Source organism: Larus michahellis, chromosome 2 (genome assembly GCF_964199755.1).
Source record: "Larus michahellis chromosome 2, bLarMic1.1, whole genome shotgun sequence".
In the NCBI taxonomy this organism is placed as follows: domain Eukaryota; kingdom Metazoa; phylum Chordata; class Aves; order Charadriiformes; family Laridae; genus Larus; species Larus michahellis.
In genome coordinates, this window is record NC_133897.1 from 47,065,381 (window position 1) to 47,086,584 (window position 21,204).

The window sequence follows — 21,204 nt, forward strand, 5'->3', positions numbered from 1 at the left end:
TGTGTTTTGTTTTTATTAGTATGACTGTAATCAGAATCTAAGAACATTCTTCCAAATATGACTTGCAGAAGCAACAATAAGTTTTACTGCAGGGTGCCAGTAATTCGTGTCGATTGTGCAAATTCTCATTGTCTCTGTGGAGGTGATTCAGTTGTGATACTTTTTGCACGGGAAATCTTATGTGCAAGGTTCATACTTAAATAGTACCTAAGTGAACTTTCTGTTGAATTCTAATTACAATATAAGTTCATGCCTGCTACACGGTATATTAACTGCAATTAAAAAAAAACTTTTAGTAATACAATAGAGAGCAGTCTGATCCTGATTCCTACTGCTTTATGCCTTGTAAAGAAAAATAGGAATAAATGGCCATCTAAAAAGAGCACTAAAGAGCTGGTACAGAGAATGAGGGCACACACAGCATATGTATTTCTAGACAAGGAGAGACCACTCATGCTAAAGAGTACAGTTTCTAAACAACATCTCTACTGCAATGAGAGGGTTTCCCGAGCCTGTAACTGTCTGAGTTAATGATCACATTGTGTACATACAGAGGCTGAGGTCAGGCATTCAAACCTAAATGTTTGCACAGGCTTTTAAATTGATTATCTTCATTACAAGCTGTATTGTGTGCAATCTCTTCCCTTTATGAAGACGGAGATGGGTTGGATGCCCAATCCAATAATGAATATGAATTGCCATGCCATCTTCCAGGCCTAGTTCATTACATGGGGAAATAGTCTGTGAATTTAGTTATTCTGTGCAATTCCTGCTCAAGGAGAGGTCAAGATTTTTTGTGTGAATCAGTAGAGATGGGATTTTGTGTATTTACAATCACTTATTTCAGTCCGTTCTGTAACACTGTTACTTTTCAGATTCTGAAAAACTGTATTTTTTGACTTTTATGGTTACTCACCTGAATTTGATAAGATTAACCAAATTACATCAATGCAATGATATTTTCTGTTTTACGCGCTGTCTGAACAAATAGCTTTAGGAGAAGTGCTCTGTATTAGCTCTGAAATCTACAGCAGCATTTTCACTGTTAGCATCATCTTGCTCTTGGCTTTCTTAACAGAAACATCTGATCAGTGGTTTTCCCACAGTCTCACAACCACCTCTCAAACCTGGTGCCCTGAAGCTAAATGCTTTTTCCTAGTTTAGCTAAAACTGTCTCAGAGTTCACAAGGCCTCGCTTACAGGGACATTTATCATATTGGCAACACTTTCTACGGGTCTGTTGTTGTAACAAAGAAAAAGCAAAGTGAATTGCCACTATAAATTAATTTCTTCTACAAAATTAATTGCTATGAAATATAATTTTATTCCATTTATTTCCTTGTTCAGCTATGTTTGGACAGATGCCCTGCTTTGTCTATTGAAACATGAAAAGCTAATAAAAAATATTAAATTATGCACTAAGAACAGGCAGTTAGTAAAGCAGATGCCAGTGGTGTTGTCTGAGGCAAGCTACAGTAAAGTACTAGTACAGAAGGGAGACTGTTGTAGTTAATTTTTTTTCCAAATCCTGAACAAATTATAGAATCATGGAATCATTTGGGTTGGAAAGGACCCTAAAGATCATCTAATTCCAACCCCCTGCCATGGGCAGGGATACCTTTGGCTAGACCAGGTTGCTCAAAGCCCCATCCAGCCTGATCTTGAATACTTCCAGGAATGGGGCATCCACAGCTTCTCTGGGCAACCTGTTCCAGTGTCTCACCACCCTTATAGTGAAAAAATTCTTCCTGATATCTAACCTATATCTACCCTCTTCCAGTTTGAAGCCATTACCCCTCATCCTATCACTTGTAAAAAGTCCCTCTCCAGCTTTCTTGTAGACTTCATTCAGATACTGGAAGGCTGCTATAAGGTCTCCCAGAGCCTTCCCTTGTCCAGGTTGAGCAACCCCAACTCTCTCAGCCTGTTTTCATAGGAGAGGTGCTCCAGCCCTCTGATCATCTTTGTGGCTCTCCTCTGGACCCTGTCCAATAGGTCCATGTCCTTCTTGTGCTGAGGACTCCAAAGCTGGATGCAGTACTCCATGTGGGGTCTCACCAGAGTGGAGTAGAGGAGTAGAATCACCTCCCTCGACCTGCTGGCCACACTTCTTGTGATGCAGCCCAGGATACAGTCCTTCTCCTCACGGCTGTTCTCAATCCGTTCTCCGCCCAACCTATATTTGTGCTTGGGATTGCTGCGACCCAGGTGCAGGACCTTGCACTTGGCCTGGTTGAACTTCGTGAGGCTTGCATGGGCCCAGATCTCAAATGGGGAAGAGTCTTTTTAATAAAGTTGGCCATGGTGTTATGCAGAGGTTGGAAGTATTTTTTGATGGCTAATTCAAGGGATTATCTGCATACAATAAGGTTTAAATTGAGGTTCTATACAATTACTTTTTGCAGGCTTGGTAATGTGAAGGACAGATTTCATGTTTCCCCGAAGTTAACTCCAAGCTGACTTCTCGCTGCAAATGGACAGTTTGTCAAAGATGAGGCTAGGTGGAGCAGGTTCTTGCTGTCTCAACTATGGAAGGCCAACTTTATGGTAACGTGGAGATTTCTGTGGGAAAACCTCCAGGAGCAAGTCCTCCATCCTTTGTTGCTCTGCTGAAGGTATACCGAGAACTTCTGGTCAGTAGAATCCGAAACACGCAGTGTTTGATTGACAACTTGATTAAGAATGACTACTTCTCCACTGAAGATGCAGAGATTGTTGTCCAATTTGCAACTCAAGCAGATAAGGTATTCCTTTTTATTTCACTAGCGAGGGTGAACTTTTTGTTACTTTCAATTTACCCCAAGGTTTTATGGGCTTATCTGGCAATTTTATATCTAGTGTCTCTTCTAATCTTTGTTATTTTGGAGCTTCCCCACCCCGTTATGTCTGGACAAGTGTCTCCAGCACATCTCTTTCCAGCACGGCTGGCATTGCTTGTAATGTCCCTTGGCAGCTCTAAGAATGAGCAGGATGGTAATTGCTGTGCTGTCCCCCCCAGCTGCAGCTTTGTCCTCTTGATGAGGAGGTGACCACAGCAGCTGTTAGAGTGCAGCTTGCTACACACGAGCCTTCATTACTGTGCAGAGCATTGCAAGGAAAATCTACTTCAGGATGCTGTGGGACAGATCATCCTGCTTTAGAGGAGGAGAGACAGAAATTAAATATTATTTTAGAAGTTAATGATTGTGTGTTGTCCACACGCACACCTTCCCTTTTCTTTAAAGACCTATATGCATTGTAAATCTTTATGTGTAAAAATGGTGTATCCTGAACACATTTGGGGTTTTGATTCATCTTTGGACATCAGTAGCAAAAATTATTTCCTTTTCTTTTGGTAGGAGGAAATTGTCCAATGTACACAGTTGCTCTTTGCATCATGACTTAAAACAAACTCTTGATCTGTTTCCAGTCATGCAGCTTCAGAATAGTGTCACAGTTAAAGGCAGGCACAAACCATAAAAAAATCAGCTACCTTGGACTTCACTAACAGCGCAGATTTTCATAAAATAATAATTCTTGCTGGCAAGTTGAAATGGGAACATAGTGCTCACTCTGTGCATAGGGTCAAAGCTGAATAAATGCACACTGAATGATGATCTCCATTTCTTACTGTTCAGCATAATATACATGAGCTGAGGGGGAGGCCGTGCATCAGGAGCCTAACAGAGACAGAGAGCAGGCCACAATATTAAGTGAAGTGAACTCTGTGAGAGCTTCTCTGGAAGGCATAAAATTGCTTTTTAGAGCATAAAAATTGTCAAAAAATACCATGCTTTTGCTGTATTGTATGTACCACACGCCACTTTAAGTTCACAAGAGATGACAGTCTCTAGAAACCTTTGTCTGGTTTAGAACTGAATTCTTCATTCATTTCCAGCTAGAAGAGAATCCAGACATTCCAAATGGGCTCTATTGGTTTGCTCTGTCTTGCAGAGGGTTTTGTACTGGTTGCACGGAGATCAGATTCTGCCTTGCCTCTAGAGGTAACGCTTAGTCTTCAACTGCTCCAGCCACTGCCTAGCAGCCATGAGTAACAGTTGCAGGCAGCAAGTCCATTGTACGGAGGGAGCCTGCAGAATTGAGTTGCTGTGTTAAGAGTTGTAGGTTTTTGGAACGGCATTGAGATACAGAGAGAGATTCTGCCTACCCCGCTCTGAATCTGGCTGGATGCTGAGGTAAATCTAAACGTGACTGGAACATTTACAAACCAGAGAGTGAATTCAGGGCACTGAGAAACCACTCCTTTCTTTTTTGTTTTAACCGTCATGGGGTTTAAAATACACTATCTAGCCAGGTTGAGGAAATCCTTCGGGTTCCCTATTGAGGAGTGGTATTTATCCATTTTGTTTCTGGTTAGCATACGATTTAGCTACAAGTTCAGCCTTAACTTGGAGAGCGCACTTTCTTGCAATATCCAAATACAAAGTCAGTTTTGTGATGGTTCAAATTCAGAGCTAGATTTTGGATTCAAGTGTTTGAGGCACCAGTTTTGATTTTGGTGCCTAGTTTTAGTCCAAAAAAGATCCTAAAGCAGTGTACAAGTGTAACTGTGATAAAATGCTGTGCATGAATGATCTTTCACATGGTGTTTTTTCAGGTTCGCAAAATTCTAGACTTGGTTCAGAGCAAGGGAGAAGAAGTCTCAGAATATTTCATCCGTGTCCTACAGAAAGTCACTGATGCTTACTATGAACTTCAGCCTTGGCTGGATGAAATAGGTTACGAGCCTTCAGAGAATATTTGTAGTAAACCTGTGGTAAATACAGATCCGGGTAAGGTCATGCATCTATATCCCTTTCCTCAGAACTACCCTGCTATGTAGGAAGCTCTAACCAGGTGGTGTGTGAGTAAGAGAGTCTAGGTAGGCACAGCCATGGAAAATAAATGTGCGCATGCTGTGCTTGCTAGTAGCGGTAGCCAGATAATTAAAAGGCACACTGTATAACGTAACAGTCATGTTGATATATTACATCCTGTTTTGCTAACGTCAAGCTCTTTCTGTGTTTGTGGATACGTAGCGTAATGGCATAACCACCTTGTGGCAGCTGTAGTATTTTCTAGGCTTCTGCTACAATTTATTAGCAACACTGTGATGTTTTGGCAATGGAATAGCCAGTATTTCATGATGAGGACAGTCAGGCAATGAGGCAAGTTGTCCAGAGAGGCTGTGCAGTCTCCATACTTAGAGGTTTTCAAGATCCAGCTAGATAAAGCCCTGAGTAGCCTCATCTGATCTCATAAGTGACCCTGTTCTGAGAGGGAGGTAGGACTAGAGACCTTTTGAAGTCCCTTCCAACCTGAATTATACTGTGACCCTAAATGATGAGTTATAGCAAAAGTCAGTTAAAGTATCGCAGAAATAAACGTTTTCCTCTTGAGAGGTTTTTTTGTACTATATAAATATAAGAATTACTTTGCCCCCATCTGAAGTGAAGTTTCTTTTGCAATAAAAACACAAGCCAACATTGCACAATAACTGAGATTCTCCTTTTGTTTCTCACCGTAAAAGAATATTTTGAGGTGCTTAGCACCCAGTTTCTAAAATGCATGCATTCTATTTACAATAACAAAAATTACCAAGCAAGTTAGGAAAGAATAACTACCTACCTCATAGAAATAGCAGGTAGAATATAAGTATAGTGAAAAGGCAGATGCCAAAGCTAATCAGTCACCACCAAACCCTGCCTTTGCAGAGTGTAAAACAGTCTTTAACAAAAGGTCAGGGGCTTGGCTTCGAGTCTCAGCTGAAAGATAGCAGCCCCTTAAAGCCATGCAGTGTCAGTACCGGCTTTCGCGAAACGGTGTCTCACATATTACCTCTTTCGTTAGCACCTGAATTTCCCAGGAGAGTGATGATGGCAGCACAAATAAATAGAAGTAATCTGCAAAAGAACAAATTTACATCTTAGTTCCCAAAAAGGTGGGCCATTGTATATATATGCTTTTTAATAATAGTCTTTTAAATAATAGTTCACTGTCTTTTTAGTTAGCAGGTATTGCCAGAAACTCAGACATGAACTGGGACGGGACTCCAAGTTTGTTATGTCCTACGCTCAAAGGGAAGAGATGCTGCTTGAAGAAATCTACTCTAACAGTATTATGGAGCTGGTCAGTTTTACCAATGAGAGTCTAGGCAAAGTGTCTCAATTAGAAGCCCTTTTTGATGATGCAGTTGGGCTAATTAATGAAGATGGAGAGACTGTTTATGTCTTCGGTGATGCGGGAATTGGAAAATCCATCTTGCTGCAGAAGATACAAAGTCTTTGGGCCAGAAAAGAATTGGACATAGGGGCCAAATTTTTCTTCCGTTTCCGATGTAGGATGTTTAGTTGCTTTAAGGAAGATGAAGCCATATGTTTGAAAGACTTACTCTTCAAATATAATTGCTACCCAGACCAGGACCCCACAGAGGTGTTTCATCACATCTTGCAATTCCCTCATACAGTTCTTTTCACATTTGATGGCTTCGATGAGATCTATTCCAACTTTGATCTCAGTAGTGTTCCTGAGATATGTTCACCCAATGAACCCACCCACCCCCTGGCGCTGCTGGTAAGCCTTCTCAGAGGAAAGCTTCTTAAGGGATCCAAGAAAATTCTTACAGCAAGGACAGGAACTGAGATCCAAAGAAACATCGTTAGAAAGAAAGTGTTACTCCGTGGTTTCTCCAGCAATAATCTGAAGGAATACACTGCCATGTTTTTCAAAGATGAGGGGCAACGAACACTGGTATTGAACCAGTTGGAAGCCAACCCCAATCTCTGCAGTTTATGTTCAGTGCCTTTATTTTGTTGGATTATCTTTAAATGCTATGAACACTTCCATTCCATGTCGGACAGCCACGAGCTTCCAGACTGTTCTGTTACATTGACAGATGTGTTTTTGCTCATGATTGAAGTCCATCTGAACCGATCTCTGAAAACAAGTTTGCTGAAGAACAACACCAGAAGCCAAGCAGAGATGTTCAAATCAAGAAAGGAAACTCTTCTAGCCTTGGGTAAAATGGCATACAAAGGCATGGGGAACTCTTTCTTTATCTTCGAGCAGGAGGAGGTCTCATCAGCAAACATCTCTGAAGAAGATTTGCAATTGGGCTTTCTCAGGACAGTTAAAGGTTATAGTGGCTGTGACGATCAGTCCACTTATGAGTTCTTGCACTTAACCCTTCAGTCTTTTTTCACAGCTTTGTTCCTGGTTATTGAAGAGAAAGTGGGTGCCAAGGAGTTACTTCAGTTTTTCAATGAATGCTCTTCCACTGAGACTGCCCAGACTACTTGCCTTCGTATTCCTTGGTTGAAGAAACAACTAGCAAGGGAGGATCCTTTCCGAAATAATGAACACTTTCATTTTACCAACCTGTTTCTTTGTGGCCTGCTTTCTAGATCCAAGCAGAAGCTTTTCAGACATTTAGTTCTGCCTGCTGTCATTAAGAAGAAAAGAAAGACGCTCATCACATACCTTGGGGAGAGCATGAAATCCCACCTGAAAGGCCTCACTCGGTCCAGACTTAAAACCTACAATCAGATCCAGGTCCAGCCCAATTTTGTTTGGATGCTGAGGTGCCTTTACGAGACCCAGAGTGAGAAAGTGGGGAAGTTGGCTGCCAAACGCATGCACGCCAATTACATCAAGCTCACATACTGCAATGCCTGCTCTGCTGACTGCAGTGCTATTTCCTTCGTTGTGCATCACTTTCAAAAGCGCCTGGCTCTGGATTTGGACAACAATAATATCAATGATTACGGAATAAACCAGCTGCTACCTTGTTTCAGCAAGCTTGCAGTGATCAGGTAGGAGTCTGTGCAAGAAGGTCCTTGCTTATTCTTGGTTTATGCCACAAACTGCTGGGCTGGAGGAATTTATCTTGAAAGTGGAGAAAGATAAGGATTCGTATTGCTGCTGGAAATTAGTTTCAGATCTTCTGAAACCTTTGTTCAGCCAGTCACAGGAGCAGGGACAAGCTGAGAATTTGGAAACCCAAATGGAAAGCGTGATAAGAAGCCCTTAGAAGCCAGGACTGTTTAAACCTGCAGGTTTAGTTAGCTCCGCCTCAAACTGTTTTGTCATGAAAGAGGATTTTTATGGGAGAAAGTGCTTAAGGGAAAAGAAAGGAAATAAAAGTGCTTCCTCCATTATCTGAAGATTGCCTGAGCCTACCTGTGCCCTTGGTCATATGGGATAAGACAGGATCTACTATTCACAATAACCCTTGATCAAAAGCTCTGAATTTCTTGCTTTTACATCCTGCCAAAATGTCTGGCTTTCACAGAACAAAAGCTAACACGTAGTACTCCATGAAAGGGTATAGTTGAAGTCTTTAGATGTGGTGTTTCCCTGAGGTGATGTGGAGGGAGGACATGGCTTGGTGTGATCAGGGAGAACTAACTCCGCCTCTAACATCACAGGCCAGGTTGTTCCACCTCCAGTCCTTTGAGGTTGTGCCATGTAGCTATACTTTATTTGTCCAAACATTTAGGTGTAGAAAGCCAGGAACTTCAAATATATCTTTTTTAAAGCTCCTTCAGCCTCATGAGAATTTTTTTTTTATAAGTGGATTTATTCCTTCTGGTTGGCTGTGCTCTGCCTTGTTTTCCTCTAGGACTAAATCAAAGCAAGTGACATGTGTTTTTTCCAGTCAGTTGCAAATCAACTGACCTCCCAAGAGAAAGCAATACGGAAACCTGGGGAGAAAATGCATGAGTATATTTCATTCTTTGTCCCTATCATATGATCATGCCATACACAGTGTGATCTTAACACCATCCCCAGCACCAAACCAGTCTGTTGGGTTGCCTTTTTGTTTTTATGGCTCTTCTGATGTTAGGACTTTGATTTCTAATGACCAATTTCTGCAGGTCAGGAAACGTTGTTTCTAAGAGCTTAAACATCCCTTTCAAGGAAGCAGACTGTTCTGATCTGTTGAAATTGGCTCTGATTTCTCCTATGTGCTAGTCCATTCCAAAGTGACCAAGTTACTAACGAGCAAGAGCCAGGGAGGCTGTTGGTGATAAGGGACTCTCAGCAGTTCAGCTTCAGAGTCTGTGTAGAAATTGAAGCTTGTCAAAATGTTTTCATGGGGACAGCTTTACCCAGCAAATGTGATTCATCAGAATTGAAATGCTTCAAGGAAACCTGTGAAGGCAAGGTGAAAAAGCTTGAGAAATTAAACCAAAACAAAATGAAAAAAAACCAAAACAATAAAAAACCCAAAAAACAACTGTGAAAAGAGGTATTTTTATTCTGTTTTTATTCTGTGAATTACTGATGTTGATTTGTTTCATGTCTAGTTGGGAATGAAAAATTAGAAACATCTAGCACACCCATGGGACTGCAGTTCTATTTCCTGGCCAGGGCTTTTCACAACCTTTATTCAGCGGAGCCTGAATATGTTGTGACTTTCAAGATGCCTGGCTTTCACTAGGTACTCAGAGAGAAGGTTACAAGAACAGTAGTTTGAAAAGCTTGCTTTTGCTAGGGTGTCAAGCAGAATTTCTTCTTGCAGTCACAGGAAGCGCAAGAGGAGGATGAGGTGTTTGTGTCTGGTTTCTGACTTACATTTTATTGTTTTCAGTTCTTTGGACAACTTCCAGAGCATTACCTTGGAGATCTGGGGGTTTTATTTTCTATTGTTTTTGAAGTAAGACATATGAAATTGAGTTCACTTTTGCCTTAATGGCTTTTAATACGTGATCTGTTAAAATATCAGAGGAAAATCGTAGACCTCCAGTCATTTGTTAACTCATGGGTGATGAACACTTGTAATCTGTATTGATTCAAACTTTCTTTTCATTCACTTCATTCCAGGCTCAGTGTAAATCAGGTCACAGATCACGGTGTAAGGATCTTGTATGAAGAACTCTCGAAGTACCAAATTGTGACTTTCTTGGGGTATGTACCCATTGGGAGCAAAACACTAGATATCAATACTAGAAAATAAAACAGCAATGCTGACGGTACTGACACAGCAAAGGTGCGGTGGAAACCACCGTTACCTCCTCATTTACTGAACATAAGCAAATGAGAATTTTGTGTCAGAAATGATTCAGCTGCCGCCCTGTCACAGTTCACTGGGAAAAGGACCACAGCTTCTTGTCCCATAGCACTGCCTCACAGGCTGGCCTCCACTGACATGAGGCCCTTCTATAACACAGCGTGGACCACTGTCAGGTTGCTGAACTGTGTGGGCATGCTAGTTTTATACCTAAAGCCTCCTGCTAGCTGTGGAGGAAGGAGCGAGAGCGTGAGCAAGAGTGTGCACTTTATAGCTAGAGCCTCCTATTTTCTCTGCTGTGAACGGATTGATTTCAACTATGCAAAGCAGATACAACTTGGTAGAGACTAGTATCAAAAACACACGGTCTCAAGTGTCATGTTCATGGTACCAATTTCCTTAAGACCTTAATTAGTTCTTAATCAAGCTGAAGCTGGAAGGCATGTTAGCTCTGACTTCCTACTCTTGGTTAAGTAGCTACATAAAAATGACTTTTTGAGAAGTGAACATGAATACCAAGAAGCGCCTCCTTCCTCCAGTGCCCTAAAGTAAGTACATCTATTCAGGTATCTGATCTTCAGTAACATTTGCAAGGGGATTTTATGACTTTTAAAAGACCAAAAAGATGTTCTTCTGGTGTTTTCTCTTCTGACTTCTCTTCTGGCAATATTATTTCTGTACTAACACAGGAATAAAGGGAAGCTTTGTTTCCTTGGGGAGACCATTTATTTTAAAAAATCATATAAATATTTTCCCATGGTTTACAGTCTGGTCTCCTTGTATTTTATGTCTAGCCCTTCACAATATGAGTTGTATATCAAAATAGAAATACAAGCAACTGTGAATGTGTACAAAGCCATACAAATAAGACGGATGCGATGTATGCATTATAAAACATTCAGGTTGTAAATATTAAAGTAACAGCAGGACTAACCTATTTTTACCAATGTGATTTTTCTTTAAGCTTATACAACAATCAGATCACTGATGTCGGAGCCAAATATGTTGCAAAACTAATTGAAGAGTGTTCGAGCCTTGAATACGTTAAGTATGTTGGATTTTTTTTTTCCTTTCTACAGTATTCTAATTAAGGTAAAGCAACTTGAAATGGCAGGGAGAGTAGAAAAAAAAGAACAATTACACTTCAAATAAAATGTAACTTAGGTTGCAATTGTGTATTCTTTTACAGTAGTCTATCAGTGATTGGCAGCAGGTGAAACTCTTGAATCCATAGTCTTTATTGGAATATAGCAGAAAGCAAAAGGGGAGCATGAGGCTTATTCGTTACCTAAATCCAGTCTGAGCGCCTGAGTGAGGCTTAAGTGGTGCATGAACCTTGCTGCCCCTTGCAATAGGCGAATTCACTTGAATTTAGTACCAAGCTTCTTTATATCTTGACTTTTACGGGCCATTGGAGTCAGGCTGTGCTGGTGTCATACCTCAATTCTGGAATTTCCCCAGATTCACTTGGTGAGTTGTTCCCTTTGATTCCTGGAACTTCCCTAGATAAGAGTGCACATGCACAACATTGGTTTGACATAAAGGTAGATTATTAACCAATGGTTTAAATGTGACCATAGCAGAAAATAGAAGTAACTACAGCAATGTCAGCTGGTGGTATGAATGTAGCAACTGGCAGCCAGGGACTCTTATGTTCTAGTCCTTATTCTACCACTAACTTGGTCTGAAATGCCACGCTAGCCACATCCTTTCCACTTGAAATATTTGCAGAGTTTTGAAACCTAAGAAGAGCACTCTGTTTTTTTCACTGCTTTGACACGGTGCTTTGCTTATTTAATCTAACTTTTACAAAAAAGCCTGTTGGAAGATGGTTACTTTCAGGCTGCATGGCAACCCCACAGATTATTTTGAGATAGAGTGCATATTCATATGCCTGAAGTCAGTCAAACAAGCCAGTTTTACTTTATGTAAATATAGTGGGTTGAGGGGGGGGAGTTGGTTTGTTCTTTACATCAATGTATATGCGGTTGGGTCTTATCTCTTCCTTGAACTGCAGCCATTTGATATCCCACGTACTGTGGCCAAAAAAATAAAAGGTCTTCTGTAGAGTGCTAGCCAGAGACACTCACTGCTGCACTGACCTGTGCCACTGCCTATAGTCACCACCTATAGCTCAGAACAGAAAGACTTGATGAAATTATTACAGTCTGTGCTTATCAGCTGCAGTCTTCTCTGGAGCCACACAACCAAGAAATATTCTGTTCCCTGTGGCATCATGAAACATGCTGCATGTAATTCAGGTACTCTGTAGCAACTGCTGATATTATGAACTATATTTAAAACTCAGCAGGGGTCCTTGTCTTGAAGATCAGTTCCTAAAGCTCATTTCTGACATACTGAGCACCAAAACCAAGACTCTACAGTAGCACTTGTGATTCGGAGGGCTGACATGCGAAATATGTAAAAGACAACATAAAAAGATGTCTTTTAATCAAAGGTCAAATGCCTGCAGTATGTTTTTTTACTCTAGGTTAATCTTTGATAACTGTAGCTAGTCTCCAGTGTTAATTAGCCTTAAATATTTGTTTTGCTTTCTGAGTTGGTGTTTTAATAGCTGTACTGTTGTAAGTGATGTACCTCATCAATTCATGTATTTTGTGCAGAATAGGAGCAAACAAAATAACGAGCGAAGGAGGGAAGTGCCTTGCCCAGGCCATCCAGAAGAGCAAGACAATGTTTGAAATTGGGTAAGTTCGGTGCTAAGGAGCAGAGCTCAAGGCTTGGTCTTGTCAAGGCAATCCTTTAGGATTTCTTCTTTTATCCTTACCTTCTTTCCTTCTGCGATTTCTCCCCACGGCGGCATTAGAACAAATTGGTGCAGAAGCATAGCCACATTTCCCACTTGGAGGGAAAAGGAGGGCAGCTTTATTGTTCTCCAGTTCACGCAATGTTTGTATTGAGGGGTTTTTTCCCCTGTTCTGACAGAACCTTAAAGGACAGACAAACTAAGAAGAGGAAAGTATGTAAAGATAGCCACTTTCCTTATGGCAACACAGCTGTTCTAGAGATATTTGGTCATTTTTAAAAGTCAGGGTGGATTTATTTCTGTTGACAATGTACCTAGTTATTGAGTGTCATTGTTATAATTGTCAAACCTTCTGCATTGAGTCCTGATAAAATTGTGAGCTGGGAGAATAAGAAGGAATTCCCATTGTCCTCTCTCTAGACTGTCCAAACTGGAGAGTCTGCTATTATTGGAGAGAGATCTGAATGTACTGCAAACCTTTAATCCCTGTCCTCGTTCTCAAGAGCAATGCTAGACTTGAGGGTTTGATTTTTTTATTTTTTTTTCCCCTCTGGCAAATCCCAGTTCTCTTTCCACTCTACAGGAGAACATTTTTCTCAGAATCTAATGCTCAAATACATGGAATTAAAAACCTCTGTTTGGCCATTGTGAATATCACAATAACCTTGAAATATGACAATCAGATTTGAACAATCAGACTTTTGGCCTTTAAGTTTGTTGTTCTGCAATGTTTCACAAGTATAGTCAACAGCATGCACACTTCCGTTGTCATATAGCTGGGTCTGCTGTGCTGTACTTGCTGTAATTTCAGTGAAGGACTCCTATTTTCTCCTGTGGAGGAGGATAATCACTCCAAATGGATTTAGGATAGCTTGGACAGAAATGTTTAAACAGATACATTCAGCATTTACATAACAAACTGCATTGGGACTGAAGGACAAGAAAATTCTAGGGAACTTACTGGAAGTGGATGTGTTTAGATACCACAAAGCTCAATTGATTTTAAAAGAGCTGCCAACTAATTACCCATCAAGCTGAGTGTGGCTCTGAGTCATCAAGCCATGATCCCTGTAAAAAAAAACACTTATACCTCAGCAGAGGTGCTGTCAAGCCTCATAATATATAGGGTGAATTTTCAAAGGGGTTGGTCTGCATAGAAAAGATTTGACCAGATGGCTGCTATTAAATGTTGATCAAATCACTGCAGCTTTTACCACATTACCTTCTCTTAACCCTTTGTGTTACCAAGGGTTGTTTTGCCATTGGAAATACGATTCCTTACAAATGTGTGGAAAAGCCCAGGGTCATACTGTCCCTGTGAGATTTTGGTCTTTTTCATGGCAGCTGGAGAGGAGATATCACTTGGGCATAACGCTGAAGGAATTGTAACTGTTTTGCCAGACTATTCTGAAGGAGAGGGGGAGGTTGTAGAGCGATTCGCTTCAGAAAGTCACCCATTTGGCTGTGGGTCCCCATGTAGTTGTGCATCTGGAGAGTCTTTCCCAAGACCTGTACTTTGCACTGTGTAAAGGCTACTCTGTGCCCAACAGGGAACAGGAAAACTACAGCAGGGGTGTGGGGAGAGGAAATGCTGAGCAGGGAAATGATAGGATTTAGGACTTGGTGTATTTCTCACAGCAGCTCACTGTACAGGACCACAAGACTCCTTTACCCCATAAGGGTACAGAGCTGCGGAGGGTTTGCCCAGCACAGCAAGGTGATCCCAAAAGCACTCCTGCTGCAGCAGGCCATCTCCTAGAGCTGCTTCTGTGCTGTGGCCTTAGGGTACTGGTGAGTCAGCAGAGGCTGGTGGTGTGGTGTGCAGGGAGTGGAACATGCCTGGCTCAGCAGGGAGGGTTCCTGCCAGGTTTCTCGCAAGCCTGAAAAACCATGAAGTAATTGGGGGGTAGGGGAGGGAAAAGGGAAAACAATGCTGAGGGGTAATGGGGCAACACACCTGATATCTCCTGGTTTCCTCTCTTCACCAGGATGTGGGGTAATCAAGTTGGAGACGAAGGAGCAAAGGCATTTGCAGAGGCCCTGAGGAACCACCCCAGGTTAACTAATGTGAGGTAAAACACCATTGGAGTCAGGCAGCTCGGCATACTGCTGGCTTTCCCGTCGTGCTTTGAAGCAATGACTCTTCCCACCAAGCGTTAGCTTGGAATGCCATCTGGTATTTTAGCCTTCGCTGTGTAACCAACAGGCTCCTGGTGCAAGCAAGGGGCCAGATTGAATCAAAAAGCCCTGTGCAGCCATTAAGCAAGTTAAAAATATTGCAGGGCTGGCATCCCTTCCTCTGTCTGCACCTCCTCCCCTCATGCTGCACAGAGTCACTGGCATTTGTGAAAGCACATGGTCAGTGGGTACCATTTTGATCTAGGAGCACGAGCAGAAGGATGCACCAGCTGTCACAGAATCAGGCTCCCAGTGAGCTCAGAGTTAACAGTTTCTGTTGCAAAGGTACAGCAGCTTTTAGCAAAGTAATTTTTAGGTGATAAACTGTTTGCATAGGGACTGGGACATTGTTAAATTCAGGCTCAGCCTGTACTCCAGTGGAGCTACGACACCACGTGTTCAGTGCTAATGAGATGTAGTTCTCACTGGAGTTCAGTGATTCATCCCAAACTAGTCTTCTAGAAGCCCTAGCATGGGTGAAGCTGGAAGCACAGCATGGGGAGAAGCCAGCAGTGTAAAACAGCCCATCCCCTGCCAGACTTTCAAATGCTGGGTGGGGATTTAAAGATGCACATTGTGGCTGCTGCTGCTGTTTTGGAGTCCCTCCACACGGCTGGAGCACTAGGTTCATGGTGATCCTTTCGATTTGTCTCCCAGTTTCACTGGCCTCCACGGTGAGGGAGCAGACAAGGCTCCCTGGTTTCCCCACAAGGTGGCACATGGCACTAGTTTCTTTAGAAATACAGTGCTCGGGGAGTTTGGGGATCCCTGGAGAGCTTATTGCTGCCACTTCAGATCCAGGGATTTCAGAGTTGGTGCCTTGTCCTCTTTTCTGCAAGCGGATAGCCGAGCTTAAAAATTAAAAGCTGAACAGGTGCAGTGACCTAGATATATTTAAACTTAAAAGCTATCTGAAATAGCCATCTTCCCGTAATTGCAGAATCCATCCAGACGCATCAGACTTGAAAGAAAACCTGAATCAGAGCTGAGGCATTCTCAGATGGGAACAAATATGCTGATGAATGTGTTTGCAAAAATAAGAAGGAGTAATTGTGCTGGCTAGAGCTAGATTTTGCTAGCACCTATGCAGGGTGAATCTTCTGCTCTGCAGTGCACTTGCACTTGGGTTCATTTCTTATCTTCCACTGGTTAATCTTGCTTCATGACTTGAATTCATAGTTAGCACCAGTGGTAGCTTTATGTGAAGATTAAGGGAAGACAGTCCCTGCTACATCAGTTTACTTTAGCATATTTGCCATTTTTAGGCCCAGTCATGATGAACTAAGAATATCTAATTTCAGCCGAAGCTAGCAGAGACTTGTGCTAACACATATTTGTGACATTGCCCCACTTGATCCCTCTTTCTGCCTTTTTTTGAGACTTTGCACTGGGTCTGGCCTGGCTCTTGAGGTGGGAAATGCTTTTTGAACTCTCAAAGCTTGGAACGTAACTTTAACTGGGTGATTTTGCCAATGTCTATTCAAAGAATGAAGGGCAGACTAAGAAATGTTTGTGGTTTGTTATGGGAAGCACGCATTTACAAGCTCATCTCCCCATACACAACAGAAGGTGTTGTGTTTGGAAGAAGAATGAGATATTCAGGCATCTGAAGGACATAAAGGACAAAGTGCCCAGTTTGTACAGGGACTTGGGATGACAAATGCATGTAAAAACCTGTGTACTGCTCGGCACAACTCTTTGTCCTTGTTAAAAGCCTTGGTTCTCAAAATCACTGGGAGCAACTCTGCTGTCAGTCCCAAGAGTACTGCTCACCGACAGCAGACCTCATGGCTTGTATCATAGACCCGCACTCAGGCTGCAGCCTGTGAACTGTTCTCACTTGTAAAAGTCATAGAGACTTACTGGTTCGCAAAGTGTGCAAGCCTTTGAAACACCCAAATGCTAGGGTATTCACTAGTATTTGGTAGTGGAAGGGCCAAGTGACGCTGGCTGTTTCTTATGCATTTGTATCTTTACTTCACAGTCTTGCATTCAATGGCATCACGACAGAGGGAGGCAAAAGTATTGCTGAAGCTATGCAACACAACGACTCTGTGAAAATATTCTGGTAATTGACAGTGTGGTCTACTTCTCCTCCTCTTCTTTCTCCAGAGAAAGCTGCAGCCAAATTTTATTTCCTCCAATCTCATCACCTCCTCCTACTCTCCCCTCCTCCTTCTCTCCCTCCCCTCATTCCCTATGCTTTCACTACCAGCAAGCTATAAGATATATCCCTTTGGAAGAATGTGGCCATGAGTAACGGATCAGCAGCAAGTGTGCTTTAGGACACGTTCCAATGTCCCAATGTCATGCATCTCTCTGCTCCCTCCATCTTGCTTTCTCCATCTTATCTCACTTCCATCATCTGAAGTCAAGTCCTTTGTCCTCATTTTTTGCACCTCTTCAGTGTTGACTCTGCCTTTTTCCACCACACCTCATTCACCTTTTACATGATGAGAAAGTATCATTAGAACATTGCTCTGAGAAATAAAGATATGATACTCTTGTCTCTCTTACCTCCAGGGCTTCTCTTCAGTATCTCTTTGTGTCCCGCCTTTAGAAATTGCTCAGGGCAGGAATAGCACATCCCCCTTTAGCTGTCTAAAGCTAAGTCACAGACAAACTGGAAAAAAAGGGGGCTGAAAAATAATTATAACATCCTAAGTGAACATTTTCTCTCCCACTTAGGTTGACTAAAAATGAGCTGGATGATGAGGCAGCAATGAGTTTTGCAGAGATGCTGAAGGTCAACAAGAAACTGGTGCATTTATGGTGAGTTACATTCTACAGAGGCACAGGCTCTTTGGCAGTCACTGCATTAAAGCTTCACCTTCCAACTCTATGTAGGTCACAGTAAGCTTTCTGTGCATGGTCTGGATGCAGCTGACTGGTTGTAGACAGTTCTAATGGAAAGTTAATAAAGCTGCTGTCTAACATTTTGAACCTGCCTTCATGCAGGGAAAAGTTTAAGCTGGTTGTGTGTCCTGCTAACTTTCAAACTACTAATTGATTTCATCTCTCCTTAGGGGAACAATACTGGTCTCAAACACAAGTTTCAAAAAAAACCACAAGCAGACAGCTAGAATAGAATAACCTTATTATGACTCTTACTATTTATCATCATACTATGAAAGTAGCAAGCTCAACTCTTACTCTTCAACCAAGAACCTACATGACAGACACCTAAATACACGTCCCATTTGCCTGATGTTTTCTTCCAGGGCTAGCACTTTCACTCATGCAAGACACTCATGTGTAAGACATAAATCACCAGGAAAACAGAGATTATTTCTAGAAAGCACAGAGAGACTTGTTAAGATTCTCAGAAAACACAGCATCGGCTGTTCTAATCCAGAGGTTCACAAGAATTTGCCCATGGGTGGGGTTGGGCGGATGGGGGCTGTGAAACTAATAGCCATCCATTCATTCCAAGCGATCAAGAGAACATAATACACGGAGTCCCTTTACAAGCTTTACAAAGACTTTGCTAACCACACTGCAGCATTCCCTGTATTAATCCTAGTTCCCATCTCTTAGGAAGCGTGGTGGTCGTCAGAGGTGCCAAGTACTTGTAGCCTCTTTTGAAAGCAGTAGAAGCTCCAGTGCCCATCACCCTGAAAATAAAGAGGGAGGGGAAGGCTTGATTTCTTTGTGCACAGCTGCAGATATGCTTCACTGAGCCGTTCGGTTTGAATTCATAATACAACTTTCCCCATCCAAAGCAGGCATAGTATTCTAAATAGATGTCTTTAGCATGGCTCAGTATTGTCCCAGGGTTTCTGCCAGTAGACAAATTTATACCCTACTTTGTTGGTTATACCAGTGGATACCTCCAAAAGGTAGTGACCTGTACAGACAGTTGAACTATAGTTGAGGCAGAATTACAATACTTTTCCAGTATCTAAAAGAATCTCCTGGATTCCTTTGCATTCTGATTCATTTACTAAGTACAGAAAGTCCTCTAATGGGAATGCCTCTGTGCTTTCTTCCTTCCTTCCTTCCTTCCCTCCCTCCCTAAGAGATCGTTTGATTAATTCCAATTTTCAGCCTCATCCTGAATCCTGTGTGATTCAGTCATACGAAATGGTACAGCTACGGGGCACACCGTGCTAGACTGAAAGTTAAGTATTGAATACAGCTAGGCTGATGAGTATTTTTATATGCCTGCAGATGAGGAGGCTTTGTTCATTTTTAGCTAAAGGGATGGTCTACAGTGGTTAATAAGAGTTACCAACTGCTTCATCAGTTGTGCTACTTGAGGATCTTTTGCATAATTTTTTCCCCTCAGCTCAGATGAGACATATGTTAGAGCTGCTAAGGTGGCTTCACTGGGACTTGCAGCTGCTCATACTAAAGTCAAATTCAATGCCTTATTTTTCAAAGATCTTGCTGGAATGATAAACAAGACAGGTGGATTTGGCAACCTCTAGATCATACCTGCTAAAACACTAGGCCTACACAGGTTCTGTACTCAGAATTTTCTGTACAGCACTTAAAAATGTCTCAATATTCTTAATAAGAAAACAGAGCTAAGGGGTTAGTTGGTCTCAAAGAATCCAAATAGCAAAATCCCATACCAGCAGTAAACAGTTCTTAGCAGACATGTGTCAGCTATGTTATTAAGCTTGCAACCACGTGCAAGGTTAAAAAGAAGACTAACACTCTGGGCTCTGTTTCTGAAAGTACACGTGGGGCATTTGACCAATATTGTGTACCATCCTCACAGATAGAAATCACAACCGTCTTCTTGTGGCAAACAGACAGCTTTGCTCCTTGATGTCAAGTTGAGCGTAGCTTCTGCGTGTGCTGTAAATTAGTTTGCATGTTAGTTTGACATGAAGTGCTTTCTTTTCAGGCTTATCCAGAATCAAATTACAGCCAAAGGGGTGAAGTACCTCAGCGAAGCTCTCAAGGAGAACACAGCTATTAAAGAAGTCTGGTAAAGATCCCTTCCTCAAAGGCTCACTTTGTAAACTTTCTTTCCCTTTAAAATGCTTCTGGCACTACTGCTTTCCACCCTAAAAAATTCAGAGCAAGTTTATGTGAGGCAGGGGTTGTAGTTCCAGCTGTGGGTTTCAAATAGGTAAAAAGCCCCTGTCATGGAAACATTTCCCTGTGTGTTATCAATGTCAAGCAGTTTTGTTAGTTGACGTTTGTCTGTACCACTTCTTCTCAGAACGCGTGTGTTTGCAGAATTTGGGCCTAAATTTATAGACCAAGTTTTGCTTGTCCCGATTTATTTTTAAACTTCTGAACATGCTCATGCTTTTCAGGAGCTAAATCCCAACAAGCAGGACATGGTTACATTTAATTGGCATTACTAATTTGGTTCATAGAATTTGTGCTTGGATTTTCTTTGAGCGGTGCTCCAAACACACTGAAAGGGCTAACCTACAAGAAGATTAACTTTTTGTAAGATTTGCTTGTTTTACATTAGGTAGGCATCACATAGTCACACATGTGCATCGTAAGGCACAAAGCCAAATAGCACATTCCTTCCCTCACCTCGGGGAGCTGAGGAGTCAACAGGACTGGGCCGGTTTTAGCACTGCTGCTGCTTTATTATTGAACATGAAATTTTTTTTTTAAATATATATATTTGTTTTAGTGAAAGGACACTGAATTCTTGCTTAGAAAGACGATGACTCACTATCTGACTAGTGGGTTCCCCGGAGATGTGGAAGAGATGCTTTTTTCAAAGGCCACTGTCAGCGTCCGTCTACAGAAGAGGCATCAATTCCTATTTGAATCATTCTGAATCTTCCGATCGAAATCTGTCTTTTGATTCTCGCCTGAATTTTTAGAAGTATTCATTAACCCCAATAGTTTTATAGGTCTAAATGGTTTAATAGATTTCAACATTTCTGAAAGCTGCACTTACCGGGATGCCCACTTTCAGGGATGTAAATATCAAGGTAGATTAACTTTATGTAGCTGGACTTGAAAATTTTGCTGTAAGTCATTTCACATTAACAACGCCCGAGTACTTAACAGAGTTTTCTTCCCATGTTTTCATGTAAGACACAAAATGCTCTGAAGTCTATTTAAATTTCTTTAAACCGGCCCACTGCCTGGTAAGAACCTTTGTCAGGGACGTGCTGCTTGCTGAAATGCGAACAGCCGGGTATGCAACCCCGATTTTAGTTCAGTGAAATTTAGGTGTTAGTTCAGTTTTTATTTCTGAAGAAGTAGCCTTGTTCCTCTTATGTGCAGTGGGAAGAGCAGTGCTGTACGTAGCCTGCCTGTCTGAGGCCGCTTCCCGGCTCTC

At 41.8% G+C, this 21,204-nt stretch overlaps 1 protein-coding gene across 2 annotated transcripts in view; it reads left to right on the forward strand.

The window, feature by feature from the left end:
* NOD1 (nucleotide binding oligomerization domain containing 1) overlaps positions 1-21,204 on the forward strand; it is a 29,471-nt gene that overhangs the window by 6,416 nt on the left and 1,851 nt on the right. Inside the window, exons 2-11 of one of the 2 annotated variants that reach the window (XR_012585535.1) lie at positions 2,406-2,744; positions 4,598-4,772; positions 5,987-7,790; positions 9,805-9,888; positions 10,956-11,039; positions 12,621-12,699; positions 14,747-14,830; positions 16,921-17,004; positions 17,625-17,708; positions 19,792-19,875. Coding sequence is in view for 1 of the 2 variants with exons in the window: in XM_074575148.1 (XP_074431249.1) it covers positions 2,529-2,744; positions 4,598-4,772; positions 5,987-7,790; positions 9,805-9,888; positions 10,956-11,039; positions 12,616-12,699; positions 14,747-14,830; positions 16,921-17,004; positions 17,625-17,708; positions 19,792-19,875 (2,783 nt within the window). In the remaining variant the exon portion in view is untranslated. Of the gene's footprint in view, positions 1-2,405; positions 2,745-4,597; positions 4,773-5,986; positions 7,791-9,804; positions 9,889-10,955; positions 11,040-12,615; positions 12,700-14,746; positions 14,831-16,920; positions 17,005-17,624; positions 17,709-19,791; positions 19,876-21,204 lie in introns of both variants that reach the window. The other variant, XM_074575148.1, reaches the window with a different exon arrangement.